We start from the raw sequence: 25,637 nt of genomic DNA, 5'->3' as shown, positions 1-25,637 counted from the left end.
ACACAAGTGTGAGGAAACTACCCAAGGCTGGGGGATAAAAATCAAGCTAAAGATTTAGAGGGGAAAAACATCCTGAAGCTCATACTACAAACTTGCCTGTTCCCACTAGCTAAAGTGGAAAAATATAATTCATGATGCATCTACTACAGTACTGCACAGCAGGATTTTCCTTCAACAATGGTGCAAAATTTGGCCAACACCAAATGCTGCTGATTTTACTGTTAGGTAAAAGTTTTGTTAAAAAACTCAAAAACAAGATTGAAAGGATCAAATTCTTTCCAAGTAACTTAAGTATATACCAAGACAAAGGTCAAGAATATTTACAGGAATAGAAAAGTATCAAATACTCAGAAGTCAGATTTATTGTGCCTTAACATATAATTAAAATATACCAGTCATACAAAAAAGCAGGAAAATATGATCCATAATGAGGGAAAAATTCAGTCAATTAAAACCAACCCAGCAGTGACAACATCTGATAGAATTAGACAAAGACATTAAAGCAGTTATTGTATTTGTCTTCTATGTGTTCAGTGTGCTAAGACCAGGAGTTTGAGATTTTTTTTCGTTAAAGGATCAGGTGGTAAACATTTTAGTTTTTGTGGCCCATGTATCCTCCGTTGTAACTACTCAGCTCTTTTGTAAAAAAATAGCCACAGACGATGTGTAAACAAATGGGCATGTCTGTATGCTGGAGTACAATTTTCTGTCACAAAGAGGGGTGCATCAGATTTGGTTTATGATTGTAATTGCAGATCCCTGAGCTAGAGAAGAGATTGAACAAGTTAAATAGAAGACATGGAAGATTTTAAAAGGTATCTAAATCAGGTTTCCTAGAGAGGAAAATTACAATATTTAAGATGAAGAAATACAGTTGATGGGATTAATTATAGGTACATACTGCTGAAGAAGAGACTAATGAACTTGAAGACATAACAATAGAAAGTATCCAAAATGAAGAACACAGAAAAAGTTCTCGGGGTAAAATAACTCAATCTGTAAGGGAGCTGTGGTTTATGTTCAAGTGGGCTAATATCCAAGTAATTGGAGTCAGCAAAGGGGGAGATACGATTAAAAGAATAGATGAAGAGATAATGGCTGAAATTTTCCTTAACTTGGTGAAAATCGTAAAACCATAGTTCTGAGAACTCAGTGAACCCAAGCGCAAAAACTACACTGGAGCATATTATAATCAAGTTGCTTAAAGTTGGTGATAAAGAGAAAATGTTAAAAGCAACAGAGAAAAAAGATGTGTACAAAGGAAGACAGATGAGGATGATGAGAGACTTTTCATCAGAAATCTTCCTAAGAAGACAATGAGACAAGAGCTTTAAAGTACTCAAAGGGGGAAAAAAGGCAGCAACCTGGGATTCTGTCCCTGGGCAAGACAAAATAAAGACCTTTCTAGACATAAAAAAATGGAAAAGAATTGATCATATTCAGGCCTGAACTACTAGAAATGTTAAAGAAATCTTTCAAGCAGGACAGTCATAGCAGATAGAAATCAGATTCTGTACAAATTACTATGAAGAAAGAAAGGTGACATCACTACAGATTCTACTGATATATAAAGGATAACAAGCAAATATTATAAATAAGTTTCTGTTAATAATTCAACAACTTTTGAAGAAATGCACACATTTCTTGAAATTAGCAAACTACCAAAGCTTACTCAAGAAGAAACATAACCTGAATAGCCCTAATGTCTAAAGAAATCGAATTTGTAATTATAAACCTTCCCACAAAGAAAACTACAGGCTCAGATGATTTCACTCTTGAGGTCTTCCAGACGTATGAGAAGTAAATTATACCAGTTCTGTATACACTCTTCCAGAAAATTGGAGAGTAGGATGTACTTCACAGTGCATTCTGTGAGGACAGCATTGCCCTGTTTTAAAAGCAGGGCAAAGACATTTCAAGAAAATAAAACAATAGACCAGTATCCCTTACAAACACAGATGCAAAAAGTCTTAAATTTTCAAAATGAAAACAACAATGTGGCTTTATCTCACAAATGGAAATCAATGTAATTCATTATATTAACAGAACAAAAAGGAAAATCATGTGGTCACCTCAAGAGATTTAGAAAAGCTTTTGACATTCATCCTTGATCATAATTTTCATCAAACTAGGAACAGAAGGGTATTTCCTCCTAAAAAAGTGTACCTACAAAAAAACTGTGTTTAACACAATACTTAACTGTGAAAAGACTGAATGTTTTCCCTCAAGATCAGGAACAATGCAAGATTGTCTGCTTTCACCGCTTCCATTTAACATTGTACTTGAAGTTCTAGTTAGTACAATCAGTTCAGGAAAGAAAAGGACGCCATCCAGATTGGAAAGAAAGAAGTAAAACTGTCTTTATTTGCAGACATGATCATCTATATGGAAAATCCTATGGAATCTTAAAAAGCTGCTAAAACTAATAGGTGAGTTTTGTCAAGATAGTAGGATACGTGATCAACATAAAAATGAATTGTTTTTTTATGTAAACAGTGGGAAATTGAAATTTAATAAACAATACTATATATAATCACATCAAAAGTATGTAATTCTTAGGGGAAAATCTGACACGAGATGTAAAAGCACTGTGCACTTGAATCTTTAAAATATTGTTGAGAGAGCTTGAAGTCCTGAATAAATATTCTTGGGACAGAAGACTCAATATTGTTAAGATGTCACTTCTTGCCAAATTGATCTATGGATTCAACTTAATACTTGTCAAAATCCCAGTGGACTTTTTGTAACAGTTGACAAACTGTGAAATTTATATGGAAATGCAAACAACCTTAAGCTACATTCAGTAATCATGGATGGTATTGGTGTAAAGACAACCAGGTAAATCATCCTAACAGAATAGTGGCCAGAGGAAGTTTTTGAGGTATATGTTCTTCATTCAAGGTGCAAAGGCAATTTAGTTAAAGGGTCTTTAAAGATTCTGGAACATTTGTATGTCCATATGCCCCTGTCATTTATATACATAGACACAAAATAACTATGATCCGTGGCTAGAACCATATGCAAAGATTAGCTTAAAATATACCTAAATGTAAAACTTCAAATTATATATATTTTAGAAGAAAATACAGGAGAATATCTTTGTGACCTTGGATTAGGCACATATTTCCTAGATATAACACCAAAGCACTAACTCTGGAAGAAAGAAATGAATACATTTTACTTCTTCAAAATTATGAGTAAAACATTTGTATCCAGATTATGAAAATAATAAAAAGTCAATAATAAGGAAATAACCCATTTTTTAAATAGGAAAATGATTTAGACAGGTACTTCTCCAGACACTGTGGCAAATAACCACTAAAGAAATGCAAATTAAGACCACAATGAGATATCTAGTAGGAAGAACTGATACTCTTATACTCTGGTGGTATGTAAAGTAATACAACAATTTAGGAAAATAATCTGGCACTTTCTGAAAAAGTTAAGTACACTCCTACCATATGGTGCAGCCATTCCATTTTTACATATTTATCAAGAGAAATTAAAACATAATGTGAATACAAAGACTTGATCACAGGTGTTTGTGGTAGTGTCAGTTATAATAACCAAACAGGCATAACCCAAACATCTACCAACAGGTGAGTGAATCAACAAATTGTGATATATTCTACAGAGGATTTCTATTCAGCAATAAAAGGAATAAACTGTTGATACATGCAACAACATAGATAAAATCCTATGATAATTATGCTCTGTTTTCAAAAGAAGTCAGAAAAAAATGGATACATACTGCATGATTTCATTTACACAAAATTCTAGAAAATGGAAGCGAATCTATAATGGCAAAGCAGATCAGTGGTTTCCCGGGGACAGGGAGAGACAGGAGGAGGGATTAGAGGCAGAAGAGAAACTTGGGAATGAGGACTATCCTTGTAATGTGGTGATGGTATATACATATACCAAAACAACCCACTGTACACTTACATTTTACTGTGTTTCAGTTAAATCTAGGGGCATATGGGTGGCTCAGTCGGTCAAGCATCCAAGCATCCGACTTTGGCTCAGATCACGATCTCACGGTCTGTGAGTTCAAGCCCCGCGTCAGACTCTGTGCTGACAGCTAGGAGCCTGGAGCCTGCTTCACATTCTGTGTCTCTCTCGCTCGCTGCCCCTCCCCCACTCACACTCTGTCTCTCTCTCTCTCAAAAGTAAATAAACATTAAAAAAAAAATAAAGTTGTAAAAGATTTTATTTGCTTTTATCCTTTAAAAATACCCTAAAAGGAATTAATATATCTTCAAGGGGAGAATTCAGTTAAGGTTTATTTCTTTTTAAATCTTTTTTAAAGATAGCAAGCTTACAGATTTTTATTCTTTATTATCAAAGCTAATATAAAGCAAATTTAGCAAAACAGTTTGTATAGAACAGAAAACTGGAATGTAAAAATCAGTGACCAATTCTATGATAAAAATTTAATTTTAAACCCAAAATTAAAAATTAGGAAGTTTTCCCTTTTGATAGTATAGCAAATTTAGGTTTCCTCTGGTTCCTTTTAATCATATTTTTCCTTTAAAGAGTTTCTGTTAGGAAAACTTTAGTGTCTTTTATTCTATCAAAAATATTTTTTAAAGGAATTTTATATCTCTTTTATTGGGGTATGGGGAAATAGGGAGTTTAATTCAGAGAAGGTCCCTTAAGAAATAAATCTTCTAAACCTACCCTACTCTGTCTGTACCCTCATCTTCCAAATTAAGAAATATTGAAAAAAAAAAGCCTTTTTATTTAGAGGATGATATTTTGGGTAGTGTTCAAAACAATTATACCTCCTCAAAATTTAAATTTTTGATTAAGGATAGTTAACACTATGTACTTACTATTCAATGTTATTATAGATTCACTTTTTTTTTCCTTTTAAATAATTGCATTCTTTCAGAAATACAAATAGAATCAATTGAGTACTAACTTACAAGGGCATCCTACTCTTCCTGAAATAGTCCCTGTAATGTGGCTTATGGGTATAGCAGACTGTGGATTCAAAAATAAAACCGAATGCCCAGACCTTATATTAATATATAGAAACAGTTGTTCTTTTATTGTGGAGGCTTCTCATTTTGTCATTTAGAGCCTGGGGCCATCAGTAAAAATATTAGTTGCAATGCAATTAGGTGTCAATCTCCAGGAATGTGTGCCTATCCCTTATGTGAGAGTATGTCTGAACTCTGGAGTTATGACCGGCAACAGCACTATAACATATACTTTTAGAAAACATAGATATTACTCAACCTAATACCCCATTGTACTAAGAGACTTTGCCCTATTGTCAACAATCAGGTTAGAACTGGAATTTTGAATATATTTGTGTTCTGGGTAACCTTCAAAGGCATGTACTCTTAACTTTCTTCCCCTTTGTGACACTGCGGACTGGTACTCACTAATTCATGCATTTGCTTGAATTAATTTAGTACCAGGATTTCTTTTGTAAGGTTCTTTCTCCCCCCCATCCCCCCTTTGGGCTTGCTGTAATTGTAATTGTTGGAACTATTTTATGTTATTTACTCTGAAAACCTGTTTTCTATCACTTGGACTAACACTGTTGTTTTGTTTTGTTTTGGATTTTTTCTGAAGCCCTATTCTCTGTTGGTCTCACTGCCTCCCCTCTGTTCTCATTATACATGTACAAACCTCCATTACTCTCCTGGTCACCCTATAGAAAAACTCAGTATCTGAAGCTATTTCTTGGTTTGTTTTCGAGGTTGCTCCAGAGTAAGTAGTAACATTCTAAGATGATAGTTAAGATTTAACCTCTGTATCTGTTGTCTACTTCACAGGTTATATATATTTTGTCAATATATTTGTCAATATTAATTTTGGGATTCCATTGCCTTTCAGTGAGCCCCTATTTTTTCTTTTTGGATCTCTTTTCTTTCTTGTCCATAGCATGCAGTTTTGAGAAGCATTTTACCAGTGCCTGCTGAGAAACTCTTAAAGCAATGTATTCTCACCTACCCTGGATTATAGCTAAAATTACTGTTTGCTAAGTCCATTTATGATCCACCCTCTTCGATTTGTGACAAGAGAATCCTCCATTCTTTATTAACTTAGGTCAGATTAATGTCTCTTTTGGTTCTTTATTTGTATTCAGATGTTACTAAGTGTTTTATATTACAGAGTACATTATTCATGTTTTAACCTAATTATGGATTTTACTTTATCATAAGAACCATGGGTAGCAAACACCATATAAACTAAGTAGAAATGAGATGAATTTAGATTTATAGTAAAATAAAACTATAAAGTTGAATATACATTAAGAGTAACGTGTGATCTTTGCTCTGTATGGTTATTAGGTAGTTAGTTTATAAGTGGTAAATAATTCATATAAAAATGGTTGCAACTAATATTCACCTTAGGCCAGTCACATGTTTATAGGACATTTTGGGGGAAGAAGAAAATGAGCTGGAATAGGAAGGGTCTGCGTGGTCCTTGGGATTCGAGGAGCCAAGTTTGGATCAACCAGGCCTAGATATGTAAGAACCGAGGTGATGACTTAACCTTTGAATGTCAGCACTCCCTACTGTTACATGTTCTCAAAATCCTCAAGTCTCCGATTTTTCTCTACATGGGTAAAGCCTTAAAGAAGTAGTGAAATGGTTTATTTCCAAAATAAACTTCATAGAATACAGAAGTGATGATGACCCAATCCTTACAATATGGTGGCCTTTGTCTATTTGGGAGGGGGAACCATGAGATCATGACCTGAGCGGAAATCCTGAGTCTGATGCTTAACCAACTGAGCCACCTAGATGCCCCATCAAATAATTTTTACGTTCTAAGGAATCGTTAAATGAAATTAACAAAGAATATACTTCAGACTTGTTAGAATAGTAACTATTCCAAGAAACTGGGATTTAACTTTGTCATTCTTTTTCAGAATTCACTAATACAAAGTAGTAATTCTAGTAAGATTCTTACGATACCTACATTATGCTTTCTAATGCTAAAATTTCCCTTATTCTTTTAAAAAAGACAATGGATGATTTTGCCATCTTGTTGGAATACTTTTGGCTTTTCTCTAACCCAGTGGTTTTCAACCCAGGTGACTTTGTCCTTCAACTCCCTTCACATTTACCATTATCTAGAGACGGTGTTGGTTGTCATAGTTTGAGGAAGGGTGCTATGGGCTTCAAATACGTAGATAGAAGTGTTGCTGAACACCCTACAGCGCACAGGATAGTCCCTCACAGCAAAGGATTATTTTGCCCAGGATGTCAATAGTACTGAAATTGAAACCCCATTCTGTTGGTGAAACCCTACTCTGTCTGGATGAAAGGCACATGGGCTGCATTCTGTGGGCTTTATTATTTAATTGTGTTTCTTCAGAATATATCTTTGATTGTTGGTTATGGCTACTTAAGATGCTGGAGGAAATGATCAGGCTTTAATTACCAGAGAACACAATTTTTAATGTGTTCGATGTTCTATTAAGAAAACAGGTTTTTTTTTTTCCTTTTTGAAAGAAGCTATATGGCCAATTAGTTATAAGGCAACTATTATTGATTATCTTAAGGTTCTAGTTGCTGTTTTAAGAAAGGGAAAGGATGAAAACTGGAGCTGTCATCTGCAATCACCATAAACAGCTTAAGATCTGAAATCTTTTGTCATAATCATAATTGTACACAGCTACTTCCAACATAGGCAACTAGCATGATGACCAGTGCCCAGGATGTAAGAGGCTCTCAATAAATCCTGAATGGGAAGATGGGTAAATGTGCAGCTTACCTGTTGTGCCAAGTCAGGTGATACGCCTGAACATTTACCTCTAGGCCCTTTTCAAGTTTGCTCTATAGCTCCAGTGGAAGTGGTGCCATGCCTTGCCCTCCTGCCCCTCTCCTTTCTAAGAAAATAATAATAATAATAATAATAGCAACAACAATAATAATGGGAAGAGTTTACGGACATTTCGTAGATGTCCTTTTGTGGGGCTAACTTTAAACGTGTATCTACACATATGTTTTATGGGTGAGAAAACTCAGGCTTGGTGACAAGAGTTAACATTCAGACCTGTGTGTGTGTGTGTGTGTGTGTCACAGCAAAGAGATTGCAAAGTATCTGATAGTATAATTTTGTCCTTGAGAGTTGCACTACCTAAGTTTGAATCCTGGGTGTTTATCATCTTGCGAAAGTTATTTAACCTCTCCCCCATTTCTAAAATATGCCTACTAGTATGTCTCAGAGACTTTGTAGTCTGGGAAGACAAAAAATAAGACGTGGAATCTGACAAACATATGAAGTAACTGCTGACTGATACAATAGAGATATTATAGTGATATAATGGTTAATGATATAATGCTTGTCATTGTATAGCTTGTCACTATAAATGCAAATATAATGTGTTAGGAGTAAGTATACTTAAAATTTTTCTTTTCAAGTATATATCACTTTTTCAAGTTCAATGCTAAGAACTGGACTTCTCCGCTAGCTTTGTCAAGATACTGACTGGCCTTCTGACTTTGTTCCTGGTTTCTTACGTACCCTGAATTCTATGATCAGGCATCTGACTTAGCAACCACTCAGAAACCTTATTGTTATCCTTTCCAGACTGTACCTCTTATCCATTACCCAGCAGTGTTGAGATTATGCTTTCTGTATTCCCACCCTTGAAATGCTAGTAGGATTTGGCACGATCACGTATGGATTCCACAATTAGCTATTCCTTTGATACTGATCTTTGGTCATTTTATTGTCCATTCCTTTGAAGGTGTTGCCAATATTTATGGCTCCTTTCTTACCCATTAGACATTACAGTGGCTTCTCATTTTACAAATAATTTATAAGCCTTTCTGTTACCTGGCATTTGTTAGACTTCTTGCTAAAATTAAAATGACCTTGACCTCTGCAGCATCTCACCCTTTGACAGTTACCTCTTCAAGGTTGTCTCCTTCAATAGCATCTAATGCACAGCCTTAGTTCTCTCTCTTACTGGTTCTTCGCCATTTCCTTTTATACATTTTCTTCTTGACTCTCCTGTCACTATGCTTTCTTTCCAAGATTGCATTCACTGCTGTGGTTTTGTGTGTGAACTACACACCAGCAAACCCTATTTTTGCCCCCCAGACCCCTTACCGGAACTACAGATGAGTATTTCCAACAGCCTTTTGAATACTTAGAGCTTGGAGGTCCGGGATGCTTCAGAATTCACATTTGTCAAACAGAATCTGTTAATATACACTTACTTCTCCCAAAACAAAAGATCTAAAAAATTATCAAGTCTTTTCCACCTCCCCTCCTACTGTCTTGTTACTTCTTTTTTAATATGTCAACCTTTTTTCAAGTTTTGTCTCAATACTTTCTAATCCTTTCCCTATTCCACCACAAAAAATTAACTGAAACGGAAAAATAATTGTACGTTTAAAAAAACCCTTAAGATCTCCCATTGCCTTTTGTCTAGATTGAAAATCCAGATTCTATAGCACAGTGTTTTAAGAGATGGATTTTATTTTTTATTTTGTTACATTTAAATTTTTTATCCAGGTCTCTTAAAAAATTTGTAATACTTGCTACCGCTTTTATCATCATCTAGCATAGAATAATATTTGAATTAACTTAGGCTTTCATACTTTGTATATACATTTACAAATGTCAGATTTTCAAGGCGTTTGACAAGCCTCTCACAGTTTTACTGTACCCAGTTTATCAGCTTTATTCCCTTCAGTGGCTCACTTCAGACTCAGAATTGTTTCAGTTCCTGGCTGCCATTAACTGCAACACATTGGGCAAGACATTCAAAGTGGTAGGAACAATACTTTTACCTTTTTGAATTGTGAGGATTAAATGAAACAGTGCATATAAAGAGATTGGTTCGGGACCTGGCACGTAGTAATCAAGAAATATTAGCTGCTGTTTTGTTATTGTGTCTGCTTGATTCCTCAGCCTGAATCTCAGTGTACCCAGATGTGCCGGATCTTTTTTGTCTTTGTGCATACTTCTCCAGACTCTGGAATGCCCTGTTCTTTCCTCCTTCCACTTCCTGTGTCTACCCCTCTTCCTTTGGAATTTAACTCTTCTAAGAAATTTTTCCTAGCATGTACAGTTAACCCTTGAACAACAACATGGATTTGAACTGCATGGATCCACTTATATGCAGATTTTTTTGATAAATGCAGTTTAGTACTGTAAATGGATTTTCCTTATATGATTTTTCTTAACATTTCCTTTAACTTACTGTATTAGAAGAATACAGTGTATAATACATATGACATACAGAATATATGTTAATCAATTATGGTTATCAGGCTTCTGGTCAACAGTCGGCTATTGGTGGGGGGGGGAGTCAAAAATTGTATGCAGATTTGTGACTGTGCAGGGTGCTGGCACCCAGCCCCCACGTTGTTCAAGAGTTTATAGTTCTTTATCACCCCTAACTTTACATAAACATTCCTTTAGTGGTACTTTTGTTCATACCTCTGAGTCGTGTATTTTATTACAATTTGTTTTCCAAAGTCTTGTCTTCATTCGACTTCAGTGAAGTCCCTGGTGAAGTCCCTTCAGTGATAGGGATTAATTCTCAAGCTATTGGATCCCAGTGTTAGCTGCCCTGCCTTGCATCCAACAGGTTTTCAGTCAGTAACCACAAATGCTGCCATCTGGATTATCTCATTTAATACCCACAACTGCTCTGTGTTAGGTCTGCATTATTATCTGACTGGGTGAGGTTGAATGTTTGCCCCAAGCCACTTACTTTCTAAGTGCTACAAGTTCTAGGGGCGCCTGGGTGGCTCAGTCAGTCAGGCATCCGACTTGGGCTCAGGTCATGAGCTCACAGCTTGCGTAGTCTTTATGTAAGGCTGTTTTTTTAAGAACATGTAATAATGACCTAATGTGAAAAAGTTATGGCTTTGTATTCGTTGGAAGATACTGATTCTAATAGCTGGGGGAGTGGCGCTGGTGGTGGTGGGTAATTAGATTGTTAAGTACAAAAGTGTTGCATACCATTAATTTTACAAACAATTAAAAGGTAAATCAGGAGTGTGTATAATGATTCTAACTAAAATCATCATATAGAAGTTGTAATTGTGATTTGAGTTACAGCATAAATTCCAAGGCAACAGTTTCTTCTTTTAAAGAATAAAATACAGAGTTGAAGATGAACAGTATTTATATAATATTTAAATTTAATTCTTGGGTTGGTTTTGCTTTTTTGTTTTCATTTTTAGAAAATAAAAATACTTTTAATTATTCTTTTTATCATACAGCATAGTAATATTCTAAATCTCACCCCTGTAATAGTAATATTTATATTTTATTTTAGGGAAGCTATGCGAAATTACTTAAAGGAGCGAGGGGATCAAACAGTACTTATTCTTCATGCAAAAGTTGCACAGAAGTCATACGGGAATGAAAAAAGGTAAGGTTATTGTTTTTCTGGCGGGTGGTTAATGGTAACTATTACATGGATTTGCAAATGATGTATTAGTATACAGGTTAGAGGTGGTTTCTTTTATTGGGTTAATTTGTAAGTACAAAATAAAAAATAGGGGATTTGCCCCTACTGAAGGGGAGAAACAAAGTGAACTGTGGCATATTTAATAAAGATCATCTGGCTAAATCCCTGATGTCATAAAATAAAAGAATCCATAATTTCAGGCGGGGGAGCTACATGATGTTCCCTAAGTATTTCTGTGGTGCATTAGCTTTTCAAAAAATACCTTTCCTTTTGGTGGAAAATGCAGTTTTATAAACATGTGACCCCCAGAGAACTATTTTGAAAAGAGGAAGGCTAACCAAACCCTGAATTGAACCATGGAGTGATTATAAGGAAAAGAGCTCCCAATGCTCTCCACCTTGACCCTGTGTCTATTTAGATTAAGAAAAAATAGTAAAATTGAGTTGGCAAGTTTGTACTCAGCATGTGGGCACTACAGAAATAACCTAGTGATCAGGTTAGCGGAATTAAATTATAACAAAAATGATCTTCATATTTAGCATCTGTTGCAGTATCTTATAAATTTCAGCATCTTGGGTGTATAATTACGGACTTTTGTTGCTTTTCATCTGGTTGCTGGAGTTTTCTTGTCTTCCAGATTTTTTTGGATTGGCAAGAAAGGCACCAAATTGGTGTGAGAGAAGGAATGAAAACTTAGGTTTGGACGTTAGGTTGAAGGGGATGACTGATATTTTAGAGTGTGTGAGGTAAAGGAAACCTTAGCATATGCATCAGAGAAGGGAATTATTAAAGTCCTCTAAATCTGAGCCAAGACGAAGGTGAAGCTATTTAACTGATAACTTTATCCTCAAATAGGATGAACAAATGCAAGTAATATTTAGGGCTCATACTGCCAAAGTGTTCTTTTTTTATCATTATTCAGATTTACTACATTTCTGATTATTTTATCTTAATTGACTAATAAAATGTAATCATCTGATTCAGAATTAAATATGGGAAGAAGTTGGTATCTTCAGTTTGGGACATAGAAACCAAGTCAGTATAAGTGGAACCCTCTTTTTTTAATGAAGTTGATAGTGGATATTCTTTATACAGTGAAATTGAGTGTATGTGCAGAGCATCGTCTGTTTTTTTGTTTTTGTTTTTGTTTTCCTAAGCAAAACAGCAAGTTAACACCCTCCATGCTTGTAAGTCGAAAGAAGGCCAGCCTTGTACCTCATCGTGAATCTGAAGAGGAAACACTTTCCCTTTATTCAGCTCCAATTATGAACAAGAGTATAACTGCCTTACAGATATTTTAAATTTTTAATCCTCAGAATAATCTTGTTAATCAGTACGCTATATTCCTCATTCTATGAGTGAGAAAACTAAAGATCAGAGACTTTAGATATGCCCAGGTTCATCTTAGTTTAGGAATTGATGGAGCCAGGATTGGAACCCTGGAACTATAACTCCCAAATTTCGTATCCTGTCCATCGCCCTAACGTTCATAGCTTTCCATTTTGTGTTTGAGTGTTGCTCGCGCGCACAGTAGGGCTTAAAGATAGATGGAGGAGGTAAAGATGACTATAGAACGTCAACTGTGAACTTTGCCTAGGATTGTCCCTTCACCATTAGCGAAGCTGGGCTGGATCTGATGGAAGTAGGAACAGACGTGTTTATTGCAGCGATGCTGTTCTCTCTCTCTCTCTCTCTCTGGATTTTTGAAGGTGCATTTTGGTACAACTGGATTCATTCATTAATTCATTTATTCTTTATTGTGGTTAGGAAATTAGGTGCCATATACTTTGCAAAAGGATCTTTAAAGTCACTGTGTCTTTTAAGACCAGGACTGAGGCCATGAAGGGAAAGCAGAAAAGGAGTCCAAATAAGGTTCCTGTTTGTTAGTCACTATCAAAAATAAGTGAATACAAAATGATAGTGGCTTCTCAGGTTGGTGATTTAAAGGTTACCCTGTGTGTGGTTGCCTTCATCTTCAGCTCTTCTCTGTTTGGGTATGGCCTGGCCAGGCTAAAACACCAGGTAAAGGAAAGACTCAAGAATCTAAGCTTCTAGCCTCCAAAGAATGAAGAAGAAAAAATGACGAAAAAGCCTGAGTCCTGTATTTTTCTTTCCTGTATTTTTTACATATTTGTATTATTACATTTTCAGAGTAGACATGTATTAGTACTAGCTTTACAACAAAGGTGGAAACCTATTAAAATTACTTGATTTTTAAAAAGGATTATTAGTAGTAAGGGACTGCTCGTGTAGTGCAGCCTCCTGGACGACTGGCAAGCCAGTCGGGCCCCTTACGCATTGGTGGAGAGTAGAGTGGAAAGGGTAAAAGATCTGTCTTCTTTCTTGTTGATACAGATTCAGGCCTTTCTGAGAAGCTGCCAAGGCCTAAGGCGTGAGGTCACCTGGGGACATGACCACAGTCTTCTTGGCACTTAAATAACTATAGCAAATGATGCTAGAAATATTTGGTCAGGAAAATTTATCCTAAAATTTTGAGTTGTTCTTGGTATTAGAACTTTGTACCTAATAACTTTTTTTTTTTTTTTTTTTTGGACATCTGGTATCCCACTGATGTTAATGATTAGTTTTACTTTTTCATTAAAGAAGATTATTCCAGGTTGAAAAATAAGCTTTTAAAAGGATTGTTTTGTTTAGAGGAAAATTTTCGTTAAAGATAGGGAAATTACTTTTGACGTGTTAGTATTCCTTCAACTTCGTGTCAAGGGAAGTCATTAAACAGTACTGAAGGTGATAATGATGTTGTTGAGACAACAACAGTAAAGCCATTTAGACAATTTGATGATGCTTCTGAAGTCATACTGAGAATGTGTGTTAATAGAGGTAACTGAGGTGTGCAAAAAGTTTCTATTTGGTGCTTTTGGATTGGATAATCCTCAAAGGATCATGATTCTGCAAAGGTAGTCAGATAATGTAAATGACGCGTTTGGATTTGGTCTAACCTAACCTATTTTATATATTGGGCTGAATAAAAAGTCGTCTTTGAATCTGTAAGGTATTTTCCAGACCTCATCTCAGGGTTTGAGGAAAAAGTTGTTGAATCATCCTCTGAAAATAAAGACTAATTGTTTGAACTAGGAAATGAGTAAAATTGTAAATGTGTGTATATTGCCACCAAGTGGCAGAAAAAAAGCATTGTTTGTCATAGTTGCTAGATATAGCCATGGGAAATGTTAGAAAATAAAGGCACATTGTTTCATTGCATATTCTTTTACGGCAGCTGTTAAACCGTGAGCTGGCCACTTGTTTGTCAGACTTTTCACTGAGTATTTGGTACATATTGACCAACTGTCCAAATTTAGAAATCACTGATTGCACGTGGCATTATAAGGTGTATTTTAATTTTTCTTCTGCTAATTAGGTAGCCTTTTTTAAATCCTCACTCCCTTTAATTTCCTTTTTTTTAATCTGCTCTTTTTTGTATGTATGCTTATCTTCTGTTTGATTATGCTGCTACTGAAGTCTGTGGAAATGCAAACCTGATTCATTAACTATTTCTTAGGGAGTGCCAGTATTGGGATATTTAAGATATGATTTAATCAGCACATTGTATAGAAATAGTCTCAATGGTTAGATTGTATGGGATTTGCTGTTTTCTTGCATCACAACTTCTTTGAAGTGTTGTAGAGTTGACTAAAAAACAAGGCTAGTTCTGAGGCATTTGTGAAGATTCGTCTTCATTTTTCTTATTACATGATTTGGAAAGCACTTTCAGTATAGAGTCTTGGTCCGTGTTTTAAGTGATAAAGAATTGCTTGCCAACCTAATTTTATACCTTGTTTCATGCCATTTTATCCCAGTACTCTTGAGAAAACGAGCACTACCCAATCTTGTACAGTTTTAGTCTTCTTTATAGTTTTTCAGATGTGAAATAAAAGTGTCTTCTATGAAAACTTGTTGAAATTTGACTCCCGCATCTGGTATACTCAAGCATGGCTCTTTGAATTTTATAGCTAGTATACCAGCTTATTAAGGAATCTTAATACCAGTGTTCAATAAAAAACGCTCATGGGAGACAAGTGTCCAAAATTGATGCCTTCTCAACCTCCCAGTAGTATGCCAGCTAGGTATTTGAGTCTGTGCCACGGTAAGCATTGGGTGGCTCCCAGCATTAGAGGCCAGAAAGATCCTGGGGGTAGACTTGAATTGAGCCAACTCCAGAACTAGCCCGGCTAATCCAGGCATCCCTCCAAACTTGGAGTGACCTGGAGCTGAGCCCACTACCTCGGCTGTGACCTCTGTGTCCATGGTCACAGTGAGAGTATGCAGGCATGAAAGCTGCTCTGCTTCCTTTTTACTGGTTTAAATAAATCTGAAAAGCCTCCAGGGCTTCCCTCCTTACTCAGCTTGACCCCTAGGTCCTGCTTGGTCCACTTCCCTGTTATCTAGGCTTCATCTGTTCTCAACTCCAGGCACACTGGAGTGGTCTGTGTTTGTTTTGACACAGACCATTTTGGTCCTTCCTACTTGCTTTTCCCTCAGCCACCCATGGCTTTAGGTTGTGACTCAACATCACCTTTTAAAGGAAGCTTTCTCTGGCCACCCTGGTCTTATATAAGCCGTTTTACTCATTTATGAGTAAAATGTTTTCTAAACTTTATGAGTAAAGTGTTTTTTTGTTTTGTTTCTTTTTTTTAAAATTAGCTGTCTCTCCTATTAGAGTTCGTGAATTCCATCAGGACAGGAATATTTGACTTTTTTTTTTTTTTAACTACTATATTCCTAATGCCTGCGACACTACACTAGGGGTTCAGACTAGGGGTATAATAATTTAATGAATTGATGAATATTAAATACACCTAGCTCACTACTTATAAATTAATTAAAGTAGTTTTTAGTTAGAGTTGAGCAAAAAGTAGGTGTTATACAAGTTTGATTCAATTCAGTAAATATTGTAGTTGGATGCTGGGGGCTGGGGGGGAAGCAAACAAGAAGTAGATACTAACTACCTTTAGGAAGAGCTGAAGCCAAATCCAGCCTGGTGTTGTCACTGTGTCACATACATATGCACAAATAGGTATGTGGGCACATTTTTTTTTTAAGTCTGCTATTGTTGGCCTCCAAGGTGTTAAAAGCATAAATATTTGCTAACTTTGAAAGTGAGAAATCCCATATAAAGTTTGGCTTCAAACGTTTGTGGAACAATTGGAGGATGTAACCAACACTAGGCCCACATGGCCGTAGTTCAGCAAAGTGATCGAGTGGGTGTGTAGCCACAGGCTCGCTATTCTCTGTTGTGCCATGTCATCGGAGTCACAAACCAGTGGCTGATTGTCATTGCATTTAAGCCCTTCTTTCTCTTACAGTGGGCTTACAAGAGTTAAGAAGAATGCTCCTTTACTCATAACTGTATAAAAAGCAAGAATTACCATGAGGGCTGTGTGTTTCAAGAAAGAAGAGGGAACCTACTTGTTTGAATAATTAAAGGATATTCTTCCTTATTTATTTATTTATTTATTTATTTATTTATTTATTTATTTTTTCAACTTTTATTTATTTTTGGGACAGAGAGAGACAGAGCATGAACGGGGGAGGGGCAGAGAGAGAGGGAGACACAGAATCGGAAACAGGTTCCAGGCTCTGAGCCATCAGCCTGACGCGGGGCTCGAACTCACGGACCGCGAGATCGTGACCTGGCTGAAGTCGGACGCTTAACCGACTGCGCCACCCAGGCGCCCCCTTCCTTATTTATTGTGCACTTGGTTCACCCACTAAATTACTTACCTGGTGACTCTTTGAGTTTACTTAGCTACTATTTGTGGTAGATATTTGAGTTTTCAGGCCCCTTGATGAGACATGGTGTCACTATTGAGCAAAAGCAAATTACCCTGTATATAAGGACTGGATTAATGGTCTGAATTATAAAATGTGGGGCTTGAACTAGGCTTTGAAACTGATATTTTTTAATTGTTAAGGAGAAGATAGCAGTTGACTCTTGCAGTACACGGGTTTGATCTGCATGAGTCTACTTATGTTCAGGTTTTTTTTCAGTTAATACAGTATAGTATTAATAAATGTATTGTTTCTTCCTTATGATTTTCTTAGTAATATTTTCTTTAGCTTACTTTCTTGTAAGAATATAGTATGTAATACATATAACACACAAAATATGTGTTGACTGTTTATGTTAATGATAAGGCTTCCTGGTCAACAATAGGCTATTAGTTAAGTTTGGGAGAGTCAAATTTAGACATGGATTTTTGACTGCACAGGGATTTGGCACCCTTTACCCCCACATTGTTCAAAGGTCAACTGTATAAGGAAGTTATTCTAGGTGGGAAGAATTTTTGAGGGCAGGTTTTTGGCAACTAGCAAGACAAATCTGTTGGTGATCTGTGAGTTGAAAGGGTACAGTGGATTGTTCTTTCAGACATCCACTTGTCCGGGGTGTCATATACATAAAACACAGAAATCCGCTTACCCATTTGCCTTTAATTCTTCTACTTTGGTTAATATTTTGAAAGTTTCTCCTTTGGATATTGCTCTAATTCTATTTTCCAGGTTAATTACCAAATAAATTCAGTGTAATAGCCATAGCAATAATGTCATTAATTAATATATCATTTTGAGTAGATCTTAATAACTGCAGAGTCTGCGATGGCATATTATTTTTTGTAACCTGTTAGACATCATTGGATTTACTGAACTCCAATAGTTCAGAACTCTGAGCTGTGAAAATTTAAAGGGAGACTCCATCCTCTAAAAAGTATCTATCTAATCTTGGAGTGCTTGGATGGCTCAGTTGATTGAAGGTCCAACTTTGGCTCAGGTCATGATCTCACGGTTCATGAGTTCGAGCCCTATGTCAGGCTCGGTGCCGACAGCTCAGAGCCTGAAGCCTGCTTCGGATTCTGTGTCTCCCTCTCTCTGTCTCTGCCCCTCCCCCACTCACACTCTTTCTCTCTCTCTCTCTCTCTCTCTCAAAAATAAATGAACATTAAAAAACTAATAAAAATTAAAAGTATCTAATCTTATTGAATGCATAATTCCAGTATAGATGAATCTTCCCCAAACAAATGTAGTCTTTGTGGAAGCCTTGATTTCTGTGCTATGGACATGATTAATTGGCATGACAAAAGGCTTCACCAAAATAGTTCATTAGGAGATGACTTAGTATAGTTCAGTATAATTTTATATTCATATGTTCAAAGAAAGGTAATGCTTTCTTGAATCTAATTGCATTGTTTGGTTTTGTATTTGTGTGTGTGTGTGTGTGTGTTTCTACCATTGTTTAGGTTTTTTTGCCCTCCTCCTTGTGTGTATCTTATGGGCAGTGGATGGAAGAAAAAAAAAGAACAAATGGAACGTGATGGTTGTTCTGAACAAGAGTCTCAACCATGTGCATTTATTGGAATAGGAAATAGTGACCAAGAAATGCAGCAGCTGAACTTGGAAGGAAAGGTAAATTAAACTCTGTTGGTTCTCCTAAAAGGGCACCCTGGTACCCTATTAGCATGCAGTTTCCTTATTTATTTTTGTGGTGATGATTTTTTTTTCTTTTATGGCTTTTGGTAGCAATTTTCTGAACACACCCTCCCCGGTCCATCCCTCAGAGAGGAACTTCTTAAATAGTTGCAGTCTAGTCACAAGCTGTTGACATCTAAAGGTGGCTTGTTAGCAGTTTTAACAGTCTGAATCAGATTGCCATTGGAAGCCAGTAATAAACTTAAGAGGCTAATCCCTCATGTGTCTGACAGGGGGGCACGATACTCAAGTAACAGTGAACGCGTATAGCTCAGTAATGTTTTACGCTGTCTCTTAATCTTAGTCTTAATCTTAATCTTAGTCTTACACTAGAAACAAAGTGACACAGATAAATTCTTAGAACAATTTACCTGGGCTATAAAGATCTTAAATGTTTTACGTAGCTTCTCTGTGAAGCAAAACTATGCTATAGACAAAAACAGCCACAATTAGCTTCACTCAAACTTTTAGGGATTTTCTGTGATTAATTTGCTAGGGAATGAAATTTAAGTATTAGTTTTGCTAATTGTGTTTTATGAAATTATGAAGCAATCATTTCACTTTATACCTTTAGTATTCAAAAATAGTTCTTAATGACTTAGCATTTAACTATTATTTTATTTTCCCTTGATATTAAAATCTGGAAAATGGTTAGTTCTCAACAACCACGTGAATATCCTTTAAAATAGCGTATGAAAAGCTGTTTCCTCATTCAGTAAATCTTCACTGAATATCTTCGTGTTTGCTGTGTTGTAGCTGGCAGTACAGATGGGGGCTGCAGAGTGACATTGAAGGTGATGAGCTAGGAGATTTGTACATTTCGATTCAGTTTTAGCCATTTTATTGCTAATACGGAGCATGAGCACTAAGAAGCCTTAATATCAACCTTCTTCAGATATTTTTATGAATGACATTTGTATCCTTAAAATGTTTATTGGTAAGACTTATCAACTGTGTATTTTTAATTAAGTTTGCAATAAAACTTACTATAATAGAAGTGGTTTCATCTTAAAAGAAAATACAGCAGCAAGAAATATTTCTAAATTATGACCCTACAACTGGAGTAAAGGATGTATTTAAGTGATAGGGTGATCTGATGGGCCTTAGCTGTGTCTCCTCTATTTTCCTGTTACGTAGAAAGTCTCAGAGTTACAGGTCTCCAGGGTGTACATTTAGATACTTGGTACTATGAAATGAGTACTTAAATAGGTAGTGAGAAGCCAGGGATTGTAGCTACCAGGGTATATAATTGTTAACTGAATTTCTTTGCCTACTTTAACCAATTCCAGCTTCCAGCATTTTAAGGGAAGTAATACCAAACAAACAGCATCCTCACTTGCCTGTATCAGCATCGTGGCTTAGTATACCTTTCTTCAACTTATACCATTATATTCTTTCCCTAAGCCCTAAAGATTCACAGAAGAAGAAGAGAATACCTGAAAGCTTGAGCATTAACTAGTATTTAAAACATCTAATGGGTTATATTTAAAACATATAATGTCTGTAAGCCAAAGCTGTTAATATTAGTTTTCATGAAAAATGCTATCAGAGAAGTCTTACTTACTTTATATAAAGGAAGACTTGTCGGGAGTCAGCAGAAGGCATTCGAGGTGGAACAGGAGCATCATATGTGCTTGGAGCCTAAAGGCGTGTGTAATATATTTGAGCCTAGGAAGGCAGAGATGTCCTGAGTAGTGACATGCTGAGCCTCAGAAAAGGGACCCTTTGCTCCCACCTGTCTCTCTTAACCTCCATTCACTTAAGGTAACACTGTTTTCTTTTAGTAGCCTCCTCATTGAATGGTACAATTTAGTCATTAGCGGAAAAGAAAGGCTATTTATTTTGTACTATTGGGTACTTATACTTAATATTCATTACAATAAAGTTCTAATTTATGTGGCACTTCATACGGTCATGACATTTGACTCTATGTTGATAATATTTTGGATCTGAGATTTCACTTAATGATGTTTTTATTTGTTAAATACTCATTTTTCCTCAGTTTTACATCTTACATAGTTGGAACTAGGTAAGCTATACAACATGAATTGATTCCCTACTTAGCCCACCTGTGTTTTTCTTACACTTAAAAGTTACATCCCCTACACCTCACTTGCTAGCACTTTTTCATTTCTATAATTCAGATTCTATGATGCGGACATTTCTACAGTACTTTTGCAGTGCTGTATTTGGTATTGCTTTCTCATTTGGGGGCACATTTTTTACTATGGCCTGAAGATCTTCAAGTTCTTAAGTTACATTGTTCATTATTGATAGAAAGGTTTATTATATGCCGTTTTCTATTCTAGAATTTTGTTAGCTAATCTAGCGTTTTGGTATGACGAATGTAACTTTAAATTTTATTTATTTTCTATTTTCTTAAAGCAATAGTACTTTTTCTGAGTGGTGACTTTTTCCTTTTTTTTTTTTTTTACATTTATTCATTTTTGAGAGACAGAGACAGAACGCGAGTGGGGAAGGAACAGAGAGAGAGGGAGACACAGAATCTGAAGCAGGCTCCAGGCTCTGAGCTGTCAGCATAGAACCCGATACAGGGCTTGAACCCATGAACCGCAAGATCATGACCCGAGTATGAAGTTGGATGCTCAACCGACTGAGCCACCTAGGCGCCCCCCCCCCCTTTTTTTAAATGGAATTTGAGTTTGTAGTCAGTGGTCTTAGTTTTTTAAAAAATAATAATTCTAATAAAGTTATCCCAGGGGCATCTGGGTGGCTCAGTTGCTTAAACGTCTGACTCCACCTCAGCTCAGCTTGATCTCAGGGTCGTGAGTTCAAGCCCCATGTTGTGCTCCGTGCTGGGCGTGAAGACTACTTTAAAAAAAAAAAAAAAAAAAGTCCTAGCCATGATTATTTTCTTGTGGATTCAGACTACTCACTTTTATAAAAATAGGGATACATTTTCCTTTTTTTTCCAGAGATATGTGTTTGCTTTTTCCAGACAAAAACTTTGTGTGAAAGGCTTTTGCCTATGAGAATTTGTCTTTTAGATACACATTTCGTTTTGTTCCTCGTAACCGTCTGCGTTAGTTAGTATATCGATACCCATTTTCCTAGACTTTATGGTGCAGAACAGTTCCATCAGCTTAGGCTTAATTTGACCTTCAGTGCTTTTTGATGTATGGAAGACCTGTCACTCCCGCCATAGCATCTCTGAGCTTGGAGATCCTTGGGTAGAAGGAGTTGTGTGAGTACGAAGAACTGTTGTTTTTATTTTTCTTATTACTGTTATTAGCTTTATCTTAATTTTATCTTCTGTCGAACAAAGCTTCTCAAAGCTTTTGCCACATTTTTGAATTTGTGAAGACCTAATGAAGTGTAAAATACAGTGGCACCTACATCGTTTTACATAACTTTTCTATGAGAAATGAAATAAACTCTGGCATTATTTTTGTTGTGCTAAAATTACACGTGATTAAAATTTAAAAAGTTAAAAACTTAGAGTACATTAGCTGTTTCCTAAACAAGTGGCATTTTTCCTGATTTTTAAAAGAAACACACAACAGAGGTAGTCAAGGAAACTTGTGTAGCCTAATTACAAGGTAGAGAATTGATCTTCTAAAAAATATAATTTAGATATTTTAAATACTTAAGCTGTGTTTGAGCATTATTTACCCAATCTGGAAAAGGAGATCAATAATTTAGGGGCACCTGGGTGGCTCCGTCGGTTAAGTGTCCAACTTCGGCTCGGGTCATGATCTCGCGGTCTATGGGTTCGAGCCCTGCATCGGGCTCTGTGCTGACAGCTCAGAGCCTGAAGTCTGCTTTGGTTTTTGTGTCTCCCTCTCTTTCTGCCCCTCCCCTGCTCACACTCTGTCTTTCTCTCTCTCAAAAATAAATGAACATTTAAAAAAAATAATATAGTTCCTTCCCTAATTCATAGGGATCAGGGGAATAGGAATGATAATAGAATTGTCATATATATTTGAGATAGTTGCTGCTACTTTGTGAGTGCTGTAACTCTTGAATGCTATCTTTTCAGGTACCAGAATTTATTTTCTGGTAGACTGGCATTATACCTTGCTATGTTTATCTTCTCTATTACCTTTCAATCCAGTTGCATATTTTTTTTTTAAGTAAGCACAACCCCCAATGTAGGACTTGAACTCACAACCCTGAGATCAAGAATCATATGCTCCATTGATTAAGCCAAACGGGGGCCCCTCAATCAGTTCTTTTGATGATATAATATGAATTATCCCATTTGGCAAAGTTTACCATTTTTTATGAAGAGTTCTTTAAAGTATACTCCTAACCTTTTCTGGCATAAAATATTTTATAATTCTCCAGTTACTCTAACTTTGTTTTTATCAGACTTATAGGTGGTTCTGTAGTGTTCATCCATGTAAAGAAAAACTGTGCACTATTTTGAAAAGGATCACTGCTAAAAATCTTATACAGATTCAGTTGAATTCTGATAGCTTTATTTATTTTGTTTCATTGCAGAAATACAGTCATGGGCTTTTTTTGAACTGTAAAATTCTGTGGTTTTTTTTTAATGTTTATTTGTTTATTTCTGAGAAGGAGAGAAAGAGAGAGCAGAAGTGGGGGAGGGGTAGAGAGGGAGAGAGAGGGTTAGAAAGAACCCCAAGCAGGATTCTGTCAGCACAGAGCCTGACGCAGGGCTCGAACTCATTAACCTTGAGATCAGGACCTGAGTCAGGATCAAGGGTCACACATTTAACTAACTGAGCTACCAGGTGCCCTGTTAAGTTCTATTTTTAAAAAATTACTGTTACAGCATTTATAATTCTTTTATGTTGGTATAGAGCTATATAAAATAAGAAAAAACTGTGTTTTAAAATGGATAAAATGGATCGTAATGTAGTATTTCATAGACTTGATAAGACTGTCCTTTGCCTTCCAGGATCAATGTCAGTAATTGTTACAATTGGTTTTTTCAGCTATTCATCTAATTCATTCATCGAAAACCTAGCCATGGCTGTACTGAGTTGTAAGTACATAACCAGCAAACTTTTGGTGCTATTGAAACTTCCCTTTTTTTCACAGAACTATTGCACAGCCAAAACTTTGTACATATCTGATTCAGACAAGAGAAAGCACTTCATGTTGTCTGTAAAGATGTTCTATGGCAACAGCGATGATATTGGTGTGTTCCTCAGCAAGCGGATAAAAGTCATCTCCAAACCTTCCAAAAAGAAGCAGTCATTGAAGAATGCTGACTGTACGTATCCTTGAGTTTTCTTTTTTGTCATCAATTCCCCTGATGGATTAATAAGACAAATTCAACTATTTTTTTAACTGAAAATTGCTTTTTGATAGCAAATTCATTTGTTTGTAATGGTTTTGTGGCCCTCCACTTAATCTGAAACTGTCACATGTATTATTGCCATTTTATGGTCATCTTTTTTTTTTTTTTTTTTTTTTTAATTGAAATGGACAATGCCCGGTCTATGGAGATGGTTCCCAGCCAGAGTTGCTTCTGCAGTGTTCCCCAGAGGCATATGGGAAGTGGGAATTTATTCCTTGTGCTGTCAGTGACCACAGGGAGTGCTGATGGCATTGGGTGCATCAGACAGTGACGCTAAAAGTCCTTGTTCTCATTCCACAGAGAATTGATCCCCCAAGAACATCAAAAGCTCCTCTTTGAGAAGCACTGTTATCAAATGGGCTGTGGAAGTCCTTCCTGAAAACCTAAACAAAATTTTTAACACAGTTGCTCTGGCAAAGACCGCTGCCTCATGAGCAAATTTTTAGACTACCAAATACCAAAGATAAACGCTGTCTGACTGAGTTACACATTGCAACCCCTGCACCCAATTTTCTTTTTCTTTTTTTTTTAACTCTTTATTATGAAAATTTTCAAACTTACCTAAAAGGGAGAGACTTGTGTAAGGTGACCGGCCCCCTGGCCTCAACAGGTTTTGCCAGTTCTGTTTCATTTTTTCCATGGTCCTTCCTCCTCTGACTTCTGGAATATTTTAATGGAAATCTCAGATGACCTGTTCTTTCAACCATCATTTCTGGAGTAGTGGTGCCTAAAAGTATTGACAGTAGTGCTTTAATGCCATCTAAAAACCAATCCGTGTGCAGACTTATTACATGGTCTCTGAAGTGTTATTTTACAGTTGTGTGTGTGTGTGTGTGTGTGTGTGTGTGTGTGTGTGTGTGTGTGTTTCTTAGCAGTTGGCCTGTTCAAACTGGATCCAAATAAGGCCCATACATTTTAACCTATAATAGTGTGTTCTCTCCCCCTCCAATCTTTCCATGTCATTTGCTGAAGAAACTGGGTAATTTTTCCTTTGGAATTTCCATATTCCGGATCTGGCTGATTACTTGTGCCTCTGTCTCTCATATTTTCCATAAACTGGTGGTTAGACCTAAAGACGTATTTTAGAATTAGCTGGTCCTCTATATGTTTGTTTCCTTCTAATCAGAAGTCAGAGATGATACCTGAGATGATACCCATGTCTTGTCCTGTTAAGATTGTTTATAGTAAGTTGAGCTGTTGCTAGCCTAATCCATTGGTACAGAGTTCCTCAGCAACCATTAGCCACTGACAATGGCTGCTTAAATCTAGTGTTTTATGAAGGGCTTTTTCGTATTCTTTTACTTAGAACTTGTTAGCGTTTTGTTTCAAATAGTAGTCTGCAGAGAAAAGGCAGGATAGACACTTGCTTACTAATTTGCAGAATAGCAGTAGTATTTTTTGAAAGTGCTCAAGGTTTTAGGAGTTTTGTTTAGTTTGCTTGTTTTTATTTTGTTTTATTAT

General features: G+C 36.2%; 1 protein-coding gene across 7 annotated transcripts in view; it reads left to right on the top strand.

Moving 5' to 3' along the window:
• The window catches only part of RBPJ (recombination signal binding protein for immunoglobulin kappa J region), a 101,764-nt gene that overhangs the window by 63,361 nt on the left and 12,766 nt on the right, over positions 1-25,637 (top strand). For 5 of the 7 annotated variants that reach the window (XM_030314087.1, XM_032593009.1, XM_030314086.1 and 2 more), the window contains 3 exons: positions 11,270-11,365; positions 18,658-18,823; positions 23,915-24,089. In XM_030314087.1, coding sequence (XP_030169947.1) covers positions 11,270-11,365; positions 18,658-18,823; positions 23,915-24,089 — 437 coding nt within the window. Of the gene's footprint in view, positions 1-755; positions 816-2,372; positions 2,430-11,269; positions 11,366-18,657; positions 18,824-23,914; positions 24,090-25,637 lie in introns of those variants that run through there. The other 2 variants (XM_030314084.1, XM_030314085.1) reach the window with 2 other exon arrangements.

This window comes from Lynx canadensis, chromosome B1, assembly GCF_007474595.2.
Source record: "Lynx canadensis isolate LIC74 chromosome B1, mLynCan4.pri.v2, whole genome shotgun sequence".
Classification (NCBI taxonomy): domain Eukaryota; kingdom Metazoa; phylum Chordata; class Mammalia; order Carnivora; family Felidae; genus Lynx; species Lynx canadensis.
Note: the sequence above shows the minus strand (reverse complement) of the source record. Positions and strands in the feature narration are given on the sequence as shown.